General features: G+C 49.3%; 1 protein-coding gene across 10 annotated transcripts; it reads left to right on the forward strand.

The window, feature by feature from the left end:
• The first annotated feature begins 1,474 nt into the window (after positions 1 to 1,474).
• Positions 1,475 to 21,627, forward strand: RAB3IL1 (RAB3A interacting protein like 1). Of its 10 annotated transcripts, none has more exons than XM_030481531.1 (12): positions 1,475 to 1,849; positions 5,074 to 5,125; positions 7,390 to 7,624; positions 8,113 to 8,208; positions 9,687 to 9,764; positions 10,084 to 10,299; positions 13,579 to 13,707; positions 13,815 to 13,927; positions 15,047 to 15,070; positions 17,292 to 17,391; positions 18,556 to 18,622; positions 19,028 to 21,627. In XM_030481531.1, the coding sequence occupies exons 2-12, from the start codon at positions 5,112 to 5,114 to the stop codon at positions 19,108 to 19,110; spliced, it is 1,155 nt and encodes a 384-aa protein (XP_030337391.1). In that variant the 5' UTR covers positions 1,475 to 1,849; positions 5,074 to 5,111; the 3' UTR covers positions 19,111 to 21,627. The 10 variants fall into 10 exon arrangements, with proteins under 10 accessions (XP_030337391.1, XP_030337395.1, XP_030337389.1 ...); XM_030481529.1 differs by lacking the exon at positions 1,475 to 1,849 and adding an exon at positions 3,105 to 3,229; XM_030481530.1 differs by lacking the exon at positions 1,475 to 1,849 and adding an exon at positions 3,247 to 3,365.
• Positions 21,628 to 23,693: the final 2,066 nt, after the last annotated feature.

Consider the following 23,693-nt stretch of genomic DNA (forward strand, 5'->3'; position numbering starts at 1 on the left):
CTGGGATGGACACTTTGGGATGCTTCACAACACAGCTAGCCTTGTGCAGAGGGCATGGAGAAGGCAGCAGCTTTTCCTGCCTCGAGGCAGCTTTCATGCTAAGCCTCAGCTTGGGAGTGATATCTGCCCAGTTCTGCTCTGTTGGACCAGCCCATTCATCTGGTTATGGAGAACTCTTATGGAGTTATGGAGTCCAGGCTTCCTCAGGAGCTCTGCCTGTCCTCTGGGGCTGGGAATGAGGGGGTAGCAGACCTGCTTTCACCTTGCAACGAGTTATTTTTGCAAGTGACTGGGATTTGACATCTCCAGCACATCCCCTCTTAATGCTTCCTGTCTGCACTACCACTTCTCGTTCTTCCTGCCTTTGTTGGATCCTGGAAGCAGTTCTACCTTTCTAATCTGAGGTCCCTCCGTCCCTGCCAGCCAGGCCTTGGGAGTTAATAATCACAAAGGCTAATTACTTCTGGTGCTGTCTTGCAAAGATGAAGATCTTTCCCCTCCTCCCGAAAGTTCCTGAAGATAACAAAGGTTACAGCCGCAGACACAAACCACTTGAACACTTTGTTCAGAGCAGGGGGTTGGCCTCTGTTGTCACCATGGCTTGTGACCACAAGGCAGGGCACGGCTGTAGATGACATGGACACTCAGGAGAAGTTGGGACAAGGAATTGCTCGCCGTGTAGTATCTACAGGGGTTCTCTGCAATGGATACAAGGACCTCCACATCTAACTTGCCTGCCTTTGGCAGTGAGGCAGAGGATGGAGTAGCTGAGACCATGGTGGGAGCTGCCCTTGTGTGTGAAGGCTTGGAGGAGATACCTGGAGGAAAGCCCAAGGCAATGGCAAGGTAGGACACAATGGGAAACATGGGAAAGTACCAGTTAAACATACTCCACGGGTGGCCTGCATGGGACCAGTTTTTGGCCCATTGGAGGCACTACCACCCTAATTGCAGTGAATCCAGAGGTGGTTGTGGGATCTGCTGTGGAACTGGCATAACAGGAGGAGTGTTTTGCCTGGTTTGTTCCCAGCAGGCAGACATGCCCTGAAGCACTTGCTGGGGAGGTGGGAATCCTCATAGTGCTGCAAGGGGCAGTTGTCTCTCTGCCTGTATGCCCTAGGTGAACTTCCTAGAACTGTAGCTCCTCTTGATTTCAGCAGCAGGCTGTGGAGTGGATCAGTCATTTCCAAATGCCCCAGGAATCATCTGGAGCTGAGCCTTTTTGCCTCTCCGTGCTAGCAGAGCAGGGCAAGTGAGGAAAAAGCTTTCAGGATGAGTGTGCCCTGGGTAATGGGGCTCCTCCATGCACAGCTGGTGATGCAGGGGGGAGAATGGGTGGGCAGGGAATGGTGTGTTCCCACTGCTTCACAGAGAGGGTGTAAATCAGTGCAGGCACATGACTGCTCTCATCTGCTGGGAGAGCTGCTCTGCTGCCTCAGGTTCCTGGAAACAGTGAGTGGAAGGATGAGCCAGTTAAAAATTAGAGCCACAGCATCCAAAGTTCAAAGCTCAGTAAGAGTAAGACCGAGTTGTCTTATTCACATCAGGGTATGGGAAGCCCAGTGCTTTCCATGAATGGGGACTTTAAAAATCTTGGTCAGTCCTGCTGCTGCCCATCCCTAACAAGCCTTTCTCCTCTCAGCCAGGTTTCCTCCATCCTTTCACCTTCCTGTGTATTATCGTTTCTTTACATCCCAGATTTCCTCATTGTATTGGGTTTGAGTGGCAATGATGATGGTAGCACCTCTGGGATAACATAGGTAAGAAGTGGGAGTGAAGCTGCGCAAAGCAATTGCAATGGGAGAGGGGAGTGAGAATACGTGAGAGAAACAACTCTGCAGGCATCAAGGTCAGAGCAGAAGGAGGGCAGGAGGTGCTCCAAGAGCCGGAGCAGAGATTCCCCTGCAGCCTGTAGTGCAGACCATGGTGAGGCAGCCCATGGAGGTCCATGGTGGAGCAGATACCCACCTGCAGACCATGGAGGACTCTCCATGGGAATGGAGGTGGATGCCTAAAGGAGGCTGTGAGGCTGTGATCCCGTGGGAAGCCTGTACTAGAGCTGGCTCTTGGCAGGACTTGTGACCCCATGGAGAGAGGAGCCCAGGCTGGATCCGATTTGCTGCAGGACTAGTGACCCCGTGGTGGTGAAGAACTGCAGCCCATGGGAAGGACTCATGTTCTTGCAGTTCATGGAGTACTGCCTCCCATGGGAGGCACACGATGCTGGAGCAGGGGAAGAGTGTGAGGAGTCCTCCCCTGAGGAGGAAGGAGCAGCAGAGACACAGTGTGATGGACTGACCGCAAACCCCATCCCCTTGTGCTGCAGAGGAGGAGCAGGTAGAGAGGAGTGAAGTTGAGCCTGGGAAGAAGGGAAGGATGGGGGAAGGTCTTTTAGAATTTAGTTTTTATTTCTTAGTACCACACTCTGATTTGATTGGTAATAAATTAAGCTACCTCCCCAAAGTTGAGGCTGTATTGCCCACGACACTAACTGCTGAGTGTTCTTGTCCTTATCTTGAGGCTTTCATTATACTTTCTTACCCCTGTCCAGCCACCCATTGAGGCCATTGAGCTGTTTCAGCAGGAGCAAGAGGGCACACTCCATGCCAGCGAGGGATGGTGTGTTTATGGGAGCATGTTACCAGCCGCTGGTTCAGTCTGAACCCCTGGCTGAGCACACACCTCCATCCACTTGCACACAACCGCTTCAGCATCATAGCAGGGGTGTCTCTCTGTAGTGATAGGAAAAGGGGTAATGGGTTAAAACTGAAACAAGGGACGTTCAGGTTAGATACAAGGCAGAAGCTCTTCCCTGTGAGGGTGCTGAGGCGCTGGCACAGGGTGCCCAGAGAAGCTGTGGCTGCCCCATCCCTGGCAGTGTTCAAGGCCAGGTTGGACACAGGGGCTTGGAGCAACCTGCTCTAGTGGAAGGTGTCCCTGCCCGTGGCAGGGGGTTGGAAATGGAGGAGCTTTAAGGTCCCTTCCAACCCGAACCACCCCAAACCTCCACGTCCACCCCCCGGGCCTCCCCCGCTCCTCCCGCCCGGGTCCGCCGGGCAGAGCTGCGCAGGCGCACCGCGATCACGGTTCCCCCCGCCCCGCTCCCGGGAGCGCGTCCTTCAGGCGGTGCCTCAGCGCCGGGGCCGGCTCTGGGTATGGGGGGAACGGCGGCCGCTCCTCCACCCTGAGCAGCAGCAGCGGCGGCGGCGGGACCCAGCATGCGGCGGGGGTAGGTGGGGAAGCCGGGCTGCGAGGCGGAGGGCGGCGGGGCGGCCGTTAGCGGTGGGGCCGGAGGGGAGGCGGTCGGGCGCTGCGGGCCTGCGGTGTGTGGTACCCGGGCCTACCGCCCCCCCCCCCCGAGTGGGGTAAGGGGGGAGCCGGCGGCTCCGCGGGGCCGGGCTGTCCCTGAGCCTGGCTGCATGCGGGTGCTGGGACGGGGGTGTGTCTGAGGGTCCCCTCGGGCTTCCATTGGGTTTGCTAGGGTTGTTGGTAGCGCTTCATGTCCTTGCAGCCCTAAACCTGAACGCTCCTCTGGTTTCTGGGTTCTGAAGCTGTGGAAGTGCCTGTGGTTGTGTGGAAAGGAGACGGGCTGCCCCATCCCTGGCAGTGTTCAAGGCCAGGTTGGACACAGGGGCTTGGAGCAACCTGCACTAGTGGAAGGCGTCCCTGCCCGTGGCAGGGGGTTGGAACTGGATGAGCTTTAAGCTCCCTTTCAACACAAACCAGTCTGTGACTGTGTGATAGAATAAGGATATATCATGTCCATCAGCAGTCCTCAGGTGTAAGGACACAGTAGGTGATTGCTGAGGCAGATATAAGAAATAGAAGTTATGTGTTAAGCTTTAATAAAACACTACCTTTGCCAAAAGCTTCTGAGAGGCACTTTACTGAGTGCCCGGTGGGGTGGTGAGAGATGCCAGTTCATGGTGGTGCAGGATGGCAGCAGTCAGGGGTCTGTCCCGGTCAGGATGGAACACTCAGGTCCTTTTTGCAAGCCGGAGGGTAGGAGTTTAACCTGGAGAGACTCATGAGACTGTTTGTAAGGGAAATAACCCTGTCGGATCAGCTCTGCAGGAAACATGTGGGGCCCGCTGGAAAAAGTGCAGATCCTGCACATTTTTTTGCTTTTTCTACAGAAACCAACTTTAGAAGGTGGTTGGGGTTGGTTTGATTTCTTTTTTTTTTGGTGCAAGTTTGCATTTCTTGTGTCAATGTGGGACCTTTGGGATATGATACGTTTTGCTTTGAAAGACAGCCGCCAGTCAGAGCAGCAATAGCAAGAGTGTGACTGTACACAGTGGTACTTTGGTCTCTGGAGGTTTGTATTTCAAAGCACCAGCTGGACACTGGAGATGGGGCTTGGCTGGGCAGGAGCCAGCGTAGCCAAGGCTCTTGTGGGGATTCTGTTGGCAGAGAATGCACTATTCCATCATAGAAATGATTTTTCAGGATAGGATTTTAGGTCCCTTGGCATTAAGGAGTGTGGGTGGGACGGTTTCATTCCTCCACGTCCTCCGGTTTTCTTCCACGGTGCATGGAAATACACTGGAATACCTGTCTCCCAAGACAAACAACTTTCATCTGAGAACTTGAGAGTCACAAAGAAACAACGGGGTTTTTTTCTTCCTGTTACGTATGAGTTAGTTTGGCTGTCTTAGGAGTTTAGTGGAGTGTTGAAATGTCCCTTTTCCTTGCTGCTTGGTTTTGAATCTGGCTTTTCCTCCATGCTCTGATTGTTGCTTTCGTCTGATCACAGAAGCTGGAGGTGCTAAGATTGGCTAGGTCCCTTCTGGTGTGTTTTCTCTCTAATGCCTGGAGGGTTGTGTTCTCTGCAGCTTACCCTGTCTTATCTCAAAAATCCACAGCAGAGAGACCTTCCACTATGCCACCTGAGAGATGGTTTAACTTGAACAGACCTCTCTGTCCTGCTTCCCATGCCCTGTGGCAAATCCATTGCAGAGAACCTCCCCCAATCTCTGGGATGAATTGGTATCATTAAATCTGCACCTTCTTGTAGTGTGTTTCATTCCTTCCTTTGGGTCATTCTTTTGCTTATTCCCTCCCTTTTCCTAGTGTTTGGAGCCTTTGGAGACCTCCTCATCCCATTAGCGATGTCACTGTTTAGGTAAGTGATCCGTGTTAGCTAATCTTGGCCTTTCTAAACCATTTCTTCTGTGCAGCTCTGCTTTTCCTCTGATTAACCAGATGTGCCAGCAGAGCAGACTATCTGGATGGAGCAGGCACTTCATGCCCTGAACACCATGTAGTTCTCATTTCTATGCTCTCTTGCACCTTAAACTGTAGATGCCTGCCCAGGCTGGGAGTTCCTGTTGGTCGTGGCTTGCTCAGTCAGCCTTATCCCTCCATGTTTGTGCATATCACTTCTTATCAAGCAGTGCCAGCATGCTGAATAGCTCAAGGTGATCTTTGCTTGGAGGAACTGTCTGTCCTTTTTCCTCTGGCCAAAACCAATTTTATTTTCTTGCCTTTTCCCTAACACACCCTTTTATGTTACCTTCCACACTTCCAAATTGAGTAGTATCACCAGAATGAGCCTCCTTTTCTGGATCTTCCCAGTGAATGTTCAGTGAAACCAGGTGAGGTCAGTGGAACACTAGTTAGTTTCTGTCCTGTCTTATGTTCTTAACACTGCTGTATGACCATCCTTCTGGTGCTTTCACTTGTTCTTGCTTAACAGACTGGTCAGTAAGACCTTAGTGATACTGACTTCATGTCTCTGTCCCCCAGTTTTGTAGTCAAATTCTGTCCAGTTGTCATCACACTGCAGCAGGGATCCTGTGCTCTTTGTCTTCCAAGGGTTCAGAGTGTTTCCTTTTGTGCTTTTCCACGTGCTTTCCTGTGGTACCTGAGCTGAGTTAGCTGCAAGCTGCTTTTTCTTTCCCTCTTTGGAAGAGGACTGCAGGCAACTGTTGCTCATGGAGAGCTTTGCGGGGCAGAAAGGGAGATAGGGGAGAAAAAGGCTCTTCTGAGCTGCCCATGGCTGAGGAGATAAGCCCAGTGTCAGGCTGGAGTCAGAGTGAGGAGGAAGAGTGGGGCCTGGCTGGACTGCAGGACGTAGGGCAAATTCAGGAGAGGAAAACATAGAGATTGGGAAGAGGGAAGAGGAGAAAGTGAACCTAACCAAAAGAAGGTGATAGCTTCTCAGCAGGAGAAGGTAGTGGAGAAGAAGCAATAGCCTGGAGGAGTGTGCGGGAGGAAGGATTGGTGCTGTGCGTGGAAGAGGATATCACCACAGCTCAGCTAAGGCTTGTGACCCAGAGATAACCAGCAGCAGGTTAATCTGTCGTGCAGTGTGTGGGTCCTGCTGGGTGGCTGGACATGATAGAAAGCTTCCATGTGTGCAAGGCTTGATCGCTGACTTCAAACAGCAGGTGGCTGCATGAGGACAGTTGGCTGATGCACGTGCTCTAGACAACACCATGTTGCAGTGCCCTGTCATGCAGGCAATCAAGCCTTTTCCAGGGTCTGTGTTAGTCTGATGACAGTTGACAAAGTCCTACTGGGCACTAGGGAAAAGTTTCTGGTATCCTCTTTCTATTACATCTTCACTTACCAGCCACTGAAACCGAAAAACAGGGCTTCATCTCAGCTCAATGGAAATACACTGGTTTAGAGAGCTCTGTGGAGGACTTTGGTGGGAAACCAGTGGTTAAAAATAGATCCTTCTTCTCTAAAGCAGGGGTGGGAGGGAGAGGAAGGGGGGTTTGCAGTGGGGGGATTAAGATCTGTATATTGATAGGGAATGGGAGAGTTGTACTTGCTTTTCCTTGCTACTCTGCTTCAGTTGGAGAAGAACTCCAACTTAGGAGTATCTGAACTTAGGTCTACTGGGTGTATACTGGCATCCTAAACAAGCCAGCTGCAGAGTGTTGCTTTCTAAAGCAGGTGAGAATGAGATTCCTGGAGTAGCTGTCTTGACTTCTCCTGCTTTATCCTGAGTTAACAGTATCTGGGACATGCTGGTTGAGAAGGGTTAAGCCGGGAGTTACTAATAGCATTGCTTTGCCTGCTAAGTTTTGCATGTCCAAAATTATCTGTGAGGAAGTACTCACTGTTGAGAAACCAACCCTTCTTAAAAGCAGTGCAGGCTGGGCATCTTGAACTAGACTTAGTGTGATTCTTAAAGATCCCAGGTTGCCCCCAGAGTCTTTATTTTAGACCATCTCTTCTGTTGCTGGGCTGGAAGCAATCCATGTCAAAAGGGTAAAGGAACTGGTGCAGCTGCTGCTGCCTTCTTCATCCACCGTCCCCCTTCGTGCCTCACCTCAGCGCCTGTGAGAGGCTGGAGGTGGAGGGTGGTGTTATAAGTGTTAGAGGAAGGTTGTGAATCACCCCTATATAAAGTTTCACTGTGCTGGTACCCCACAGCCAGGCCAATTTTGAGGAAGACAGCCAGAAGCAACCAGCTGTGGGACACTGGAAACCACTAATGCCATCCAAAGGGAACAAGGAGGAGCCAGAGACTGGATGCCAAGATGCTGGAGGTGTGGATGAGACCCAGTCCACCGAGCAGCTCAACGTGTCACGTCTGCGCAGCTCTTCAGTGGAAATCCGTGAAAAGGGGTCTGAATTCCTGAAGGAAGAGCTGCACAAAGCACAAAAGGTAAGGCCCAGAGTTTGTGAGAACACCTGAGGATGGTGGCAGAGATTTAAGCAGTGGGGGTGTTCCTAGAGGTGGTGCTGAGGTAAGCAGGGTCTGAATGTGGCTGTACCACAGTCTGGAGCAGGCAGAAGAGGAGAGAGATTAAGCTGAGGTGGCCATAAAGTGCTTTGGAGTAAGGACATGAGTTCCATGATCCAAAGCCTCTGTGCCAACATCCAAATTTAGTCCTGGAAACCTTCTGTAGAAAGCAGTTTGAGGCAGGCAGTGCTTACTATGGAGCCTCATCGCTAATGGCAAATGAGCAATTCCAGCCTGAAAAGCCTGCTACAACTTGTGGAGGGACATGGAGTGGGGTACACAGGAGTCTTGGGCCAGGGATCCATGCTGTGGTGGGGAGAAAAGGTTGTGATTGACAAGCGGGGGCAGGCAGGCACAGCACTACTGGCGCCTGCTGTGAGCTCATGTGCCTCTCTCCATTTCCTCAACAGGAGCTGAAGCTGAAGGACAAAGAATGTGAGAGATTATCAAAAGTCAGAGAACAACTGGAGCAGGAACTAGAGGAGTTAACAGCTAGCCTATTTGAGGTACCACCCTCTTCCTTTTCCCATAATTTCTTAAGCTAAGCTTACATCTAACTCCTTTAAGACAGGCTTTCCCTGAACTTCCAGCCATCTCCTCCCACAGATTCCTCCTTTCCCCTGTTGTTCTTTTCCCACTTGGAGAAGCGGAGCTGGGCAGTGCTGCAGGCAGACCCTCAGAGCAGGGGCTTGTAACTGCTCCTGGGGAGCATTTACATGCATTTCTTTCCCCTTCTAGCAGCTGTGGGGTGGCATAAAGAGCACAGTAGTTATGGGTCTACATCTGGTTGCACAAACAGATGTGGGGATGGCTGTAGCTGGAGCTAAGCATAGCTCTCCTCCCCTCTCTCATGCCTGCTCTGTAGTCTGGAGAGCAGCTGCTGTGTAATAGAGATGATTCCCTGGCTCATGTCAGCCCTTGCTTGGGGTGGAAACAAGCTGCATGTCCTCATATATTCTGCTCCAGTGATTGTTCAGAAGGCCTGTTGGTTGGGTATTTCTTGTAACATGATTCTTGCCAAGCTCTATCCTGGCAAAATCCCATTTACCAGCAGCTCTAATGTCTGGATTTGGCTGAGCAGCAAGGGAAAAGCCAGAGCCCATCTGTACCTTTGAAACACAGGCTGGTACTGAGTGTGAGGGCCAGGAGAGCATCCCCCTCCTGGAGGTTTGGTTTCCTGGGGTCAGGGTGAACATAGAAGTAATGTAGCTGAGGGCTGTTCACTTCCTTTGGTGGCCTTGGGCAGCAGGGAGGCTCCAGCTGGGATTCACACCACTCCCCTCATGCTGTGGGAGATGCTTTTAATCTGCCTTTGCCATTTGGGCTCCACCTGAGCTACAGCTCCTGCTGTGTTGCAGCCATGCCAAGAGCAGTGAGGGCTGGCCTATCTGCAAGGAAGGTGGGAGCAAAGTGCAGTAACAAGCAAGAGCACCAGTGAGGAGCCAAGACGTGGAGCAGCAAGTCTGGATCAGGATTTGTGCCACGGACAGAAATCAGGGTCATAAAACAGTCCAGTGATCAACCAGCAAGCCTGTAGTGACAGCACAGGCCTGAGGTTGAGAAAGGAGGCCAAGCAAGTTCAGAGTTGCAGAGGTACTTTCACAGCAGTGATGAAGCATAGGTGGGTGCTAGTGTTAAAGCCTCAGCTTTAAAGCAGTTACCAAGGGCAAGGAGGGGCAGGCACTTGCTTCTCCCTTTCTTCATAGCAGTCCATATCGGTGAAAGAGATGACCTTGGATTTGGCCAGCTAAACTCTTTAGTTAAGCCTACTACGCAGTCCAGGCTCTGGCACTCAGAGCCTTCTCTGGGAAATTCTGGGAGAAGGCTATTCACAGCTGACAGAGTAAAACCCTTGGAAGTGGGAGTGATGTCTGCCTCCCTGCTTGCTCGCCCTGAGCATGTGATTACAGCAGAGCTTTGGCCTGTCCTGGTGGCTTTATGAGTTGATGCTGCAACAGGCTAACTCAAATTCTCTCTGATCCAGGAAGCACACAAGATGGTGAGAGAAGCAAACACTAAGCAGGCGGCATCAGAGAAACAGCTGAGGGAGGCACGGGGGAAGGTGAGAATTCCACTCTCTGTGTCTTGATCTCTGTGCTAGCTTGGTGCCATCCCTGCCCAGCCTGGCCATGGTGCTGTTTGGCTGGAGGAGAGTAAAGGCTCTCTGAGATGCTGCATTTTGCTCTGTTCCCTCTCCAGCAGACACTGAGCGAGGGGGGTAAAGGCATCCTTGCAGTCTGCTGCTGATCCAGCTCCCCTTTGAGAGATGGATACCAAGGGATTGTAGCTGGATCCCTGTGGCTTTAGTATTTGGTGGGGTGCAACAAGCTCAAGCTCAGCAGGTGCTGAAGGTGCTGTTCACTCTTGCCTTGTCTCCTCAGATTGACATGCTGCAGGCAGAGGTAACAGCTCTGAAGACTCTGGTCATCACATCTACACCTTCCTCTCCCAACCGGGAGCTGCACCCTCAGCTCCAGAGCCCTTCTAAAGCTGGCTTCAGGAAAGGCCATGGGCGAAACAAAAGCACCAGCAGTGCAATGGTCTCAGCTGCCAGCCAGAATGTGACTCCAGAGCCCGTCAGCCGTGAGTGCAAAGAGGTGGGTAAGGGCCATTCACTGTGCTCAGGGAGCTGTGTGGTTCTAACTTGGGCTTCCTGGAGAGCTTTGTGATTTCAGTGTTGGGAGAAGCTGTTTGTGCAGTAACGTGGCTTGTTCCCTAAATTTGTGCTGAGGCAAGCTCTGGAGGGTTTCCATTTTGGAGGTTTCCTCTTCTGAGAAGCATGTTGAAGGCTGCGTCAGGACAACTGCTGGAGGAAGCAGCCAGGAGATCCCTGGAGGGCATGAGCAGATTCAGGAGTTACCAGAGCTGAGAGTGGATATATCAGGAGTTGCTGGGCAGAAGCCAGTTGCTTGCTGCACCTTGGCAGTTGAGTCCACTGCCTGTTCTGGTGTGATTTGCTGTTGTTTCTTCTCTCTGCCTAGTTTGGCTTGGATACCAAGACACTTCCATCAGCTTCTAGGCTCTGTCACTTGCTGTTTTCATGGGCATGTCACTGTTCCTCTTCTTTGCAGAGCATATATTTAATTAATTATACTTAATTCCTTCCTCACTTGAAGGAACTGGGCAGAGAAGCATACGAAGCATTTGTGAATATCTTTCAAACAAACTCTGTTTAATTCCCTTTGGTGATCCTTTGATAGTCCCCCACCTGCTGTGACCATGGGTGTAAGTAATGCTTCTTCCTGCTAGCAGGACCTTTCCCAGTTTCCATCTGGGAACTTTCCACTAGCTAGATGTATACATAGCTGTCCTGGGGAGCAAGAATGAAAATGAGTGAGAATGTGGTGGGGGAATATGTCTCCCTAGTGATTTTTTTTTTGGGTGCTGTAGCCTCTGTCATGAAGAATTGTTGAGGGAAAACAAAGGCATCCAGTCACTTGGCTTGTGTGAGAGCGTATGCAGAAGAGCCACTTGTGAAATTAATGCTCTCACCAAACCAGGACTGTGCTGGCAACACTGGTAATGTCTGCTTTTGACAGTGGATTCAATGAATGTGCCTTGTCAGCTTCTGCACAGTGCTCTCGGTAGAGTTTGGATGAAATGCTTCAGGCAACATTGGCTATAGCTATTGTCCTGAGACAGCAATAACAATGAGAGAAGATCCTTTAACTATTCACAGGCAGAGAGGAACAAAGGTTATATGAGAAAGAAAGCCAGAGGAAAATGAGTTTGATAACTGTGAAGGCCTAGTTTCTCGTGGTCAAAACAGGGAACAGTCCAGATATGCTGGAAGCTGGAGTCAAATGCAGTCAGTTAGAAGCTACTTTGAGGGATGGGATGAAAAAGGTTTTAGTCTTTTTAAGGACCTGTGACTCCTCCCAGTGCTACCTATTTTTCCTCCAGTCAGAACAGAGGAGCTCCAAACTGAGAGCCCAGTTCAGTGAACCACTGACTACCCTGTAGAAGCTGCCCTCTGCCTACAGTGAGCAGAGGTGACTTTTGCCTGTTGAGCAGTTCATTTTGCTCTTCTTGGCTCAGTCGCAATGCTCATGTTGATGATCTTTAGAGAAATACTGTCTCTTGTAAGTGACTTGCTGGTTAAAGATTTGGACCTGCCATTTCTTCAATTAGGCAACTTCCACATGATGCAGATAGCCTGGGCTTTAAAATCCCAATTCCAAGGTGACTAGTAATTTTATGTATCAAGGATGAGGTGGGTGGGGGGTTTTTTTGTTAACTTGTTGATTTCTGTCTCTCAAATTCCTTAATGGCCCATGTGAGAGGTGATAAAAGGGAACCTGGCGTTCAGTATTGGTGGTCTGTGGAAAAGACATGCCACATCTTAAATTGAACCTAAAAATTACAGAATTTGTTCCCTTTTTGCACCTCAAGCTGAAGACAAAAGGTGAGGCTTGTGTCCCTGTGATGTCTTAAGCAACGTGCTTAGTCCCCTGAAAGGGAGGACTTGAGTCTGTCTTTGTACCTTCTATTTTGTCTCATGTTTGTTGCTTCCCTTTCTTGCCTGTCTCTCTAAACCTTTTCCTTCACTGTCTGTCTCTTGCTCTGCCCTCAAAGTCTGGGTTACCTGCTCTCCTCTCTCTGCTCCTCTGTTTCATCCCTGGGAAGGCAATCCACATCACCTATGAACCAAGCTGGCAGGCCTTGGGGGCAGATGCTTCCTCGTCCTTGCAGCAGGTAACCTTTCTGGACAGCACTGGGGACGGGTGGGACACATCTACCTCTCACACTTCCAGCCTTTCAGTTCCAGCTTCCTTTTATGCTAACCTCCATATTTTGTTTTCTTTTTGTTTTTCTCCATTTGTTTTTCCATCTTGTGGCTCTGAAGCTGTCTCCTGGTGCCAGGTGAGCAGTGTCCATAGCATAGAGTGAATGTGCTAGAACCCAGACCTATTTCCAGCTTTGTTCACCTATGTTCTTTGTGTTGCTCAGCAGGGTTTCTTTAGTTTTGTTTTTCCTTTCACCAGCTTTAACAGGATTTGCTGGCCTTTTAAGGAGAAGCCCTGTCAGTCAGGTTGGTGGTTTGGCTAATGATCCATCTGGGGTTTAAATACCAAGTCGCAGAGAGTCTCTCCATCCAGACAGAGATGGAGGGAACAGCCTTCGTGCTGTCCTGGGTCCCATGTTGCTAAGCAGTGATAATGCTTGCAAGCCCAAAGCAATAAGCAGACATTAGAATGAGGGAAGCTGTTCCTGCTCCTTGAGTTCCCTTTGAGAGAGCTCTTTTCCTACACTCAGCTTGCCTCTGCAAGCCCGTGTGGCTTCCCAGTGCTCCCATTACTTCTGCAACTCCCCAAAGACCAGAGTTCTGGGCTTGGAGTGGTCTTTAAAGGGCTGGCATACCCTGTGAGCTCATACTTGGGCTCACCGAATGTAGTCCTGCTGATGGCTGTTTATTCATAGCTTTTTCCAATTCCTTCTTTTCTGTAGCAATCCTTTCCTTACAGAATGGTTCTGCCTCCTGGGTGCCATTGCCACTGTGCTTTGTCATTCAGCTGCTCTCATCATTCCTGCCATGGGCTGAGTGAGCACTTGGTCTGTTTGGTGGTTGTGTCGTGGCTTTCCTGCAGCAGAGCTGCTGCCCTGTCCTGGAGGAAGATGGGATAGAGAGATGCCTGCAGGTTGCTGTCGGAATAAGCCCAGTATGGCTGTGTCAGTCTGGCTGATGGGTGGGAGATGAAAGATCCTTGGAGCAAACCAGCTTCCCTCAGACACTTCTGTAATGTCTGAGCCTTTCTAGCTGCCAAAGCAGATGCTTTGTAATTAGGTTACCTACATAGGAAAAGATACCTTTTGACATGGTATCTCTTCCTCCACTCACCTTTCCTCTTCCTTCTCCTCTTGGACACTTGCTGCAGGTCGACTCCATTTTATTTGCTGAGTTCCAGGCCTGGAAGGAATCTCCAACCTTGGATAAATCCTGCTCCTTCCTGGACAGAATTTATCGAGAAGATGTAGGACCTTGTCTGGACTTCACTAAGCAGGAGGTGAGTGCTAGAAAGGAGGACAAAAACTGCACAATCTGGCAGCATCAAAGTTACACCTTTATGGAGGTGACCTTTGCACATTCCTGTCTGCGTTCTCTTTGCCACAGCTGTCGGAGCTGGTGCGAGTGGCTGTGGAGCAGAATACACTCACCATTGAGCCGGTGGCTTCCCAGACACTGCCTGTGATGAAGGTGTCAGCAGAAGAGTGTGGGGGACCGAAGTAAGGCACTGTGCTTATCCTCTCTTGTCCTCTCCTTGCTACTGATCTTTTTGTACCGTCTAGTGGAGTTTGGCCAGGCTTTGCTCAGTCAGTTTAGATGAACAGTTCAAAGGGCTCAGCTGAGTGTTCTCCTAGCCTATGACCAGTGGTAGTTCAGCTCTACTAGTTCCATGAGAAGGGGAATTAGCTCAGTTGATGTACTGTAGGTGACTGTTTTGGGAGGTAACCTAGTGATGTGTTAGTGACTTTGGCTTGGAAGAGTTGGGGTTTTTTTCCCCTTAAGGTAGCAACTTGTTTAATGTTCTCTGAAGGTGTGTTTGTGCATAACTTAGGGTGAAAAGATTAAGTCAGAGCTGCAGAGCGGTGAGGCACTGGAACAGGCTGCCCAAGGAACCTGTGGCTGCCCCATCCCTGGCAGTGTTCAAGGCTAGGTTGGACACAGGGGCTTGGAGCAACCTGCTCTAGTGGAAGGTGTCCCTGCCCGTGGCAGGGGGTTGGAACTGGATGAGCTTTAAGATCCCTTCCAACCCAAACCCTTCTATGATTATCTCATGGTTTTGCATCTTGTGAGGCTTGAGCTCACCTTGTGCTCCTGACCTTGCTGGTGTACCAGGTGGGTTTGAGCCTAGGTCAGAAGAGATCTTCCCTTGCTGCATACCATCTTCACCACATCATGCTGTCACTTTGCCATCAGAGCCCCCAGAGCCCATAGCAGCTCTGGGGCTATGGGTGCTTCAGAACTTATGTGACTGTATCTGATATGACAGAAAACTTGAGATTGACTCAAAGAGGAGGAGCTTTATGATATTCCAGATGAAGTGACATGAGGAGGACATGTATTCCAGGTGAAGATAGGGGATTCTATTCAGCTATTAAATTTAAGTTCAGTCAGGGCTCTATCTCTTTATTCTTCCCTCCCTTACCTGCAAGCACCTTCTAAGCTAAGGTGTTTCTGTAACAGTAAATGCTGCATGCAGGTTTCCTACCACTCTCCTCTGTGTTTTCTATCATCTTCAGGCAAATTGTTCCATGAGTGTGTGTCAGGCCTGTTCCAAGAACAACCCATCCTGTGTTTATCCTTAGTGGTTTTCTTTGATTTCTTTTTTTATGTCTTCACAGTGGGTTCCGGTCACAAATTGTAACGTAAGTGAAGTATTTATTTTTCAGTCAGTGATCAAAGATCTCTAATCCATTAACAAGTTACTAACTTAGTGCCATTTAGAAGCTTTGAGGCTGGAGCTGAACTAAGCTAACTTTTTAACCCTGTTTAATTCCCACCCAGACACAGGACAGTGAGGAATCTTGCTTTTGGCAATAAAGGACCTGAAAGGAATGTGTTCCCCTTTGTTTCCCAGATGCAAACCACTGATTTTTGTGGCAACTTTGGACATGCTGTGGACCAGCATGAGGATGATAAGGGGGCTGGAGCACCTCCTGTATGAAGACAGGCTGAGAAAGTTGGGGCTGTTCAGCCTGGAGAGGAGAAGCTGCTGGAGACCTCGGAGCAGCTTCCAGTGTCTGAAGGGGGCTACAAGGATGCTGGAGAGGGACTCTTCATCAGGGACTGTAGCGACAGGACAAGGGGTGATGGGTTCAAACTGAAACAGGGGAAGTTCAGGTTGGATATAAGGAAGAAGTTCTTCCCTGTAAGGGTGGTGAGGCACTGGAACAGGTTGCCCAGGGAAGTGGTGAATGCTCCATCCCTGGCAGTGTTCAAGGCCAGGTTGGTCAAAGCCTTGGGTGACATGGTCTGGTGTGAGGTATTCCTGCCCATGGCAGGGGTTTGGAACTAGATCTTAAGGTTCTCTCTAACCCAGACTATTCTGTGATTCTATGACCAGAAAGGAGAAAGTTTGGGTTCCTGCCCAAGCTGGGACCCACCAGACCTACTTTTCTGTACCCTACTGTACTCAGTGCATCAGTTTGAGCAAGTCTAGGCAGGCAGGGACTAAGTTGGCCACTATGTGTCACTGCCTATATAGCATCAGAGCAAAATGCTGGCAAGAAGGTGATGAGGACAACTGGCTTTCATGATGGCATGCCCAGCAAAATGCCATGGGTGTTGTAGAATGCTGAAGGGCAGTGTCCGAATAGTTTAGGTTTATTCTAAAGCTGGTTTAGGTTACTTCTAGCTATGATTGTGATACCTGGGGTTACAGTAAGTAGTATCAACCAAGCCAAGAGTGACCAGCTGGAGTCTCTTTTTCCCTGTATGCTGCAATGCTCAAATTTGGGACCTCTTAAAGGTATCTTGCTTACAAAGGTATCAGTCATCCTGCAACTGCTGTGAATTTGATCCCCTTAAGTTATTATTTGGTCAATGATGACTTCTCTAAAACATTTGCTGCTGTGTGTTGTCCTCTTCCATGGCCCACAGAGCAATTTTTTGCAGCTGGGGAGCAATGTCCCTCTTCTCCCCATAGGACCACTAAGTCTCTGGAGAACATGCTAATGACTGTGCAGCAGAATATTCTGCTTTACTGCTTAAAGTGGTGATGAAGGAAGGACAACTGGCTGGTGCTGGGAACCATTTGACTAGCAAATAAGGGAAGGAAATGGCAAGAAGATAGAGGTGTGCTGCCCCCTTGGTGATTACATCTTTTTGAGGCCTCCCTGGGAGCTGAGCTGTCTGGAAAAGACTCTTTTCTTCACTCAGTCTGAAATCTCCTTACAGTTGTGAAGCCAAACTTCTTCCCTGTCTGCACAAGAAGGGATTGCTTGTTCATAGGAACTACAAGCCTCAACCAAAACCCCCTGAAGTCAATAGAAAGTCACTCCATGTGGCTTCAACTAGAGTAGGTTCGGATCAGGCCCAAATTAATAAAGAGGAGTCTGGCATAAAGCCTGCAGTGTTGCTTTTTTTGAGCTCTCAGCATGTGCAAATTCTGCTCAAATGCTGGATTTACCTGTTTTGGAAGCAGGTTTAGTCCCCAGCCAGCATGTTTGTGTCCCATCAGAAAAGGTGAAGCACCTGAGCAGAACTCCTTCAGCAAAAGCCTTGCCTGGACATAGAGATGTGCAGAGACTGGATGACACTTGTTATGCTCTGCTCCAGCCTCATCTCTTTAATGTTTTCTGTGGTTTTGTCTTGGGCTGTCTGCCAGGGAAAGGGTACAGCCTTTGCTTGGGCAGGGAATAATTCATGATTCCACATATTTAGCCTAAGGTCTCCTAAACTTGCCATTTATGCAATCTTGCTAGGAGCCAAAGGCTTATATCAGCCATGGTTTTTTATTTCTTCAGCTGACTGACACAGGTCTGGCTTCTGAGCTCCCACTTCCACCTCTCGTGGATAGTCTTGAGGTTGTTGAATTGCTGTGCAGTGGATTGGTGAAGGCTGAAGTGTGTGTTTCTTTGCCTGCAGGAAGTGTGCTCTGAGTGGCCTCCCCAGGACCTGCAAGCACCGCATCATGCTGGGGGATTCTGGGAATTACTACTACATTTCACCATCCTGCAGGGCCAGGGTAAGTCCTTTCATATTCCCAGCATGCCTCAGCCTTCCAGAATTGTTCCAAGCCCTGACATGGAGATGCTCTTGAGGGTCAGCCCTAAACTTGCAAAGACCTGTAGGGCTTGAGTTTGTTCCTGAGCCAAGGTGGCTCTTGGTCAATGACAAGGGTGTCATGCTCTGGTGCTCTACCTTATATTCCTTCAGGTAACCTGTCTTCAGTGTGTTCACTTTCCATGGTTTGACTCAATACAGGGCTTTGATTGTTCTGCTTTATTGTTATTTTTTAATTCTCCTTTGTAAAACACAGTAATTTTCTGCTCTTTAAATGCTGGCCCTTGTTACTGTTCCAGTACAGATCAGTGACTCAAATAGTTGTGAGAACAAGCTGTCCTTTCTTTGGAGGGAAGGGAGAAGATGAATGATCTGTTAATGTTACTGCTGAGGCTCTGATTCAATGGAGCGTTTTAGAAGTTTTCTTTCCTGAGTTACATATCAGAGATCCTGCAACATGTGATTATTTCTGAGACAAAAAATTGGGTTTGTGCATGGACTTAAGTTGACTGATTTTTGTCACTTGCATGGAAGTACTCTAATCATAGAATCATAAAATCATGGAATGATTTGGGTTGGAAAGGGTCTTAAAGCTCATACAGTTCCAACCCCCTGCCATGGGCAGGGACACCTTCCACTAGAGCAGGTTGCTCCAAGCCCCATCCAACCTGGCCTTGAACACTGCCAGGTATGGGGCAGCCACAACTTCCTTGGGCAACCTCTTCCAGTGCCTCACATAATGTGTCACAAATGTCCTTATCTCCCTGCACAAACCTTTAATTCCAAAGATTTTCCTTCAGTCAGAGAACAGCGCTCTCTGAAGGAAGATCATGGACTTTGCTGCCACGTTTAGTGATTACTTATGTCTCAAATCTGTAGTAGTTTGAAGTTCTTCCACAGTGTGTCTCATGGATAGTGTAGTATCTTGGCATGGGATTGCAGATGCCCAGAATTTTGATTTTAGTTTGTTTAAAACCAGCTTTCTTCTTATCTCTTTCCATGTGGTGGTATGTAGTACTATTTCTCAGGTGCTCAACACTAAAAGCTCTCCTGCTGGGTGCTGTGCAAGCCTCTTGACAGGTAAATCAGTTCTGTAGCTGACTCTTCTTTCCCTTCTCTCCCTCAGATCACAGCGGTGTGCAACTTCTTCACATACATTCGCTATATCCAGCAGGGCTTGGTGAGGCAAGATGGTAAGAGGGGATAGTAGCTGGCTGTGGTGGGGATGCCTTCTGTGGGCCCTTGGGAGGAGTTAAGAGGTCCTGTTCAGTGTGACAGGAATTGGGGCCAGCTTGGGGTACCCTGAACTCCCTGTGTCTTTAAGAAATGGTTAAATGATAGAAGACAGGCGTGAGCAGGAGGAATAGATGCGCCTATTCCTTGCTCATCAGCTTGCTGGGAGCTTTGCCCTGGAGTGGAGCTGATGAGGGGTGACCTGATGGGTTTGTCCTGCTGAGTGTTTGCCTGCTTCACTCTGGGCATGAGCCTGGCTGGGCTCCAAGCACAGCATAACATGAGCTGGCATCCAGCTGTGCCTTGCTTACTGATGTTTGGTATTGATTTTTCCTTCTCTTCCCCACACCCTTTTTGCTTTGCAGTGGAGCTGATGTACTGGGAGGTCATGCGGCTCCGGAGAGAGATGTCTCTGGCCAAACTTGGGTTTTATCCCAGTGAGATGTAAGCAGAGGCTTGAGCACAGAAGGAAACTGGTCCTGTATGAACAGCTTGTCAAATGTAGTCTGCCAAACAGACGAATGCAGTGCCTCTCCTGCAATGGGCCTTACTTGCTCCCCATTCTTCCTCTGCGTGAAGCTGATCAAGGAGCAAGAAGCACAAGTTCCACCCTCAGCTCTCCCACGTCTCCAGCTGTGACTGGACTGCAGCTGCCAAGCTACCCCCTCAGAGCTAGGCTGGCCCTGACTGCTCTGTGGTGGCCGCCTATAGACTGTCCTCTATGGAGTCTCCTGTATGCAGTGTATATCCATATGTTTTTTTAAAACTTTTGTTTTTATATGCAGTCTGCTTTGGCATAACCTGAGGCCAGCCCTGGGCAAGGCAGGAGTCCTGGACCTTCTTTGTAAGCAAGACTTTCAGGACAGATGCTGGCTGTCTGTCCATCCAATCCACTTATTCTTTGGGGTGGAGGGTGCTGTCCCCAGCCATACACTTAGGTCCTGCTGACCACTTCCCTAATGGCCTTGTAAATGCCAGCAGCACACAATAATCTTATGGAGAGCCATGAACAGCCTGTTTCCAAGTACTTCCTTGTTCCTTTTAAAGGAGCCTGCAAGAGAAGCTTTCTGCCAACTGAATCACAAAGAGGGATTTGTTTCTGGTTTTAGCTTGCGATTTGGCACGGGGTGATCCAGGCTGGGGGAACAGCCAGAGCAGGGGTCAGAGCTGTGCACCTGAGGCCTTCAGCAGAAGAAATGAGCAGGGAAATCCATAACTCTCTGCTGGCTGCAGCTTGGCTGCAGTTGGTTCAGGATGTTTTCTCCTGGTCTAGAACATCTGCAATTGCCCTGTGACAATCCTTGGTGCAGAAGTACCCCCATGGTGCTCTTAGATAAAAACCTCACCCACAAACATGCCTTTGAGGTGTTCCTGCTCTGAGGGAGCTTTGGGCAGTGCTGTTCCCACTGTTCAGATAGGAATCATGGTCCCAGGCTGGGGATGCTCCAGAAGGAGCATGCCTTGAGTCCTGAGGCCTCCCTTATATGACATTGTGCCTAGAAATGCATGTCCACTGGGAATCCCAGCTTCTGCCATTCCCAATGAGGAAATCTGAGACATCTTCGTGTGCACATGAGGGATGTGGCTATGGTTCCTGTCTGCCTCAGAATGTTCTGGGAGGGAATACTAAAGCTGTTGGAATGCAGAGGCCTGCTATAGTTTGAGCTCAGACCCAGGCTTTTATGTACTGGGCTGTGTTAAAGCCATGACAGTGTTTTATAGCCAATTTAGCCTTTTTTTCAGTGACTCTGGAATCTGCTCAGCCACCACCCAATGAAACCCTGGGGTTTTCATCTCGTGGCATTTCTGCACTCTTGACTGGCATGTCACCCTGTCCCTCTGCCATCATCATAACTGTCATCTTAGCAAGTCGGTGTCCAGAACCATATCACCATCCTCAGCTCCATTAAGTTTCATCTTCTCCTGAGAGATGCTACAGTAGGAACTCTTATCTTCAGTGGAAGAAAACTGAGCTGCTGTGTTTCTGTCCAGAGGAGGAAGGAATAAACAGGGAAGGTGAAAGTCATGGTTTGGAATTTGATGTAAGGACAGTTTCACAGCAGAGCTGAGAAAACCTTCCTGTAGGAGACCCCCATGAGCACAATAATCTTTGCAGTCACTGAGCACACTCACAGTATGCTGCTGAGTTGCTTCTCAGGGGACTTCTTTCCTTATAGCTATACTGGCTATATGGAAGGTCTAATAGCCATGTGAAATTTGAATTGACATCCCCAGAGCTGGGAGGACACATTCCTGACAATAGATAGGAGCATTGAATCCACCTCCTTCAGCTCAGAAAGGGCTGACCTCCAAGATTGAGTTCTGAACACCTCAGATCTGCTTTTGCTTGCCATAGCTGAGTGTCTCAACTCATGCTGCTCACCCTAGCTAGATGAGTTTGTTATATCTGCTACTCTTCACCAAAGGAATGTGTCTTAAATGTGAAGTAAAAGCCTGGAAAATACATCTTTGGGTAAGGGTATGGCTGGGTCTTGAGCTAGTGATAAACCTGCATCTCTTGGTAGAGTCTGTGATGATTTAACATCAGCTTTTCCAGAGGAGAAACTAGAAGTATCCTTCCCCAGCTAAAGATTCCAGCTCAGGTAAATCCTACCCCTGGCAGTTTCTCCTTGTATCTGCTCCCCCTGTCATTCTGATCTCTACAGTCCTGTGCCATTCACTGCTACATTGCACAACAGACGTGGCTGCCTTGCAGCACTGGGAATGAGATGATCTTTTTCTGTAGGAGATGTTTTGGTTTGTGGGATATTCCCTCTGCCCCTGGTGTCACTTTGTAAAGCACTTTGAGATGAAAGGAATTGAAGAAAAGCATTGTATAAGGTTGTCTTCCATTTGAAGCAAAAGAGAACAATTTGTAGATTAATATGAAGTCACTCCGTTAACAGCGGGATGGTTGCACCCTGCTCTTTATTACAGGAAAATAAACATTTGCTATTAACCTCTTTAAGAGTCTGGTGCAGTTCTAGGGCTGGGTTGGTTGGGGCATGTGTGTTTGGTGGTAAAAAGAAGAATCGGGTTTGGCTGGTGATGTGTGCTCTGTGCTTCTTATCACTGTGTGTCCTAAGGGACTGGGGTTTTCTTCATCAGTTTGTCTCTCCAGTAGCTGGTTTCTCCCTGACTTCACCTGGGGACTGACAGCATTTTGGTAGCAAGCAGAGTTCTTCCACAGGTATTTCAACACATAATCACAGACTGGTTTGTGTTGGAAGGGATCTTAAAGCTCCTCCAGTTCCAACCCCCTGCCATGGGCAGGGACACCTTCCGCTAGAGCAGGTTGCTCCAAGCCCCTGTGTCCAACCTGGCCTTGAACACTGCCAGGGATGGGGCAGCCAAGTCATCCAGGCATGGAGGAGGAAACCAACTGGTGATTGCAGAGCAGGGGCAGTGCTGGTGGTGTCTGCTCATCCCACCTGTGAGCAGTGGGAAGCTGCCAGGAAAGTCAGGACATATCCCCAGAGGTGGATGGAGGAGACAGGGAGGAGGTAGCAGCCACCAGGACCAGCAGCAGATATGACGGAGTTATTAGAAGGGCTGTCCTCCTGCCACACTCAGAGCTGTGTCTGCACATCCCTGATGGGTCTGGAATGGGCTGCTGCCTGCACTCAGGTAACTGTGAAGTTGCTCTGTGCTTTTTCACACCTGAGCTGTCCTGTGTTAAGCAGCCAGGTTTTGAACTGAGAGCTGTCTCCAGAAAGGGATTTATTTTTATTTTTATTATTTTATTTAGATTATTTTTCTTTTATTACCTTTTTTCTTTTTCTAAATTTTAATTTATTTTTAATTTTTTAATTTTTTACTTTTATCCTGCAGAGACAAAATTTAAAAGTAATACAAGAATCTCCAGGGTAAATTCCCTCACTACTCTGATGAGGAGGAACTGAGGAAAGGTAGGTAACTCCACCTTTGATAGTCATGAATTGATACAGGAGGAGCTATGACGCTTCAAATAGCTGTTGCTGGAGAAACATCCTTCACTGAAAGTAGCGTAGATGCTTAAAGTGCATAAGAAATGATTCATTTGAGGGTGCTGAGGCGCTGGCACGGGGTGCCCAGAGAAGCCGTGGCTGCCCCATCCCTGGCAGTGTCCAAGGCCAGGTTGGACGGGGCTTGGAGCAACGTGGTCCAGTGGAAGGTGTCCCTGCCCGTGGCAGGGGGTTGGAAATGGATGAGCTTTAAGGTCCCTTCCAGCACAAACCATTCTGTGACTCTTCGCAAAGGAGAGCAGCCTCTCCTCTACCTTCGTGTTTGTCCTACCCTGTGCAGCGTGGCCAGGCAGCCACAAGAGGGCACAGGCAGACCACGCAGGGGCCGTTCCTCCCTCCCTATCCACCCTGCTAGAATGGAGCACTACCGTGGTCCTTCCTCGCTTCTGCTGCTGCCTCTGTGGAGGCATCACACTCGCTGACCTGTCTTTTGCAGCCTTCCTCCGCTGCTGGCAATGGGAATTGGTCTTAGATGGGTGCTGTTTTCCTTAGGTAACTGGAGAGTATGTCTGTGATGTGGAAAGGAAGGATTTGGTTTTCTTTAAGGGATTCTTGGATAAGCCAGAGAGACATTGAAAAGCGATAGCCAGGTAACAGACTGTGAACGTTATGCTGTCTGTGTCTTTAGGTGTAATGGCCTCACTGGCGTTAGTAGGGATTGCTGTTGAGAAACTTTCCTGTGGCTGGGAGCTGAACCATGAGGTTGGCTCCTCAGCTTCTATGGTCTGAGCAGACATCACGCTGTCCCATATCCCCATCTGCCCACCTCTTCCACCAGAGCCTTCCTACTGTTTTCCCTCTCAGAAATAAACCATGGTCCAGTTGCCAGACCCTCTCCATGTCCGTTGAACAAAGCCTCTGGGTCCTCTTGTACGTGCTGCTGTATGAACAGCATTTCTCCTTGTGCCTGTTTCCCACACAATGTAGGGCCTGCTAGCCTGTCCTGAGCCAAAAAAGAGCTTCAAAGGGATGGTATTTCAAATATCTTCCTTCACAGATGTGTTTGACTTGCTTGAAAGACAGTAAG

The sequence above is a fragment of the Strigops habroptila genome, chromosome 4, assembly GCF_004027225.2.
Source record: "Strigops habroptila isolate Jane chromosome 4, bStrHab1.2.pri, whole genome shotgun sequence".
In the NCBI taxonomy this organism is placed as follows: domain Eukaryota; kingdom Metazoa; phylum Chordata; class Aves; order Psittaciformes; family Psittacidae; genus Strigops; species Strigops habroptila.

What these genes read in the sequence shown, in the direction of transcription:
- RAB3IL1 (XM_030481528.1), top strand. An exon ending in TGGACTTCACTAAGCAGGAG is followed by an intron (nt 13,708 to 13,814) that starts GTGAGTGCTAGA and finishes TCTTTGCCACAG; the next exon opens with CTGTCGGAGCTGGTGCGAGT. An exon ending in GGGCTTGGTGAGGCAAGATG is followed by an intron (nt 18,623 to 19,027) that starts GTAAGAGGGGAT and finishes TTTGCTTTGCAG; the next exon opens with TGGAGCTGATGTACTGGGAG.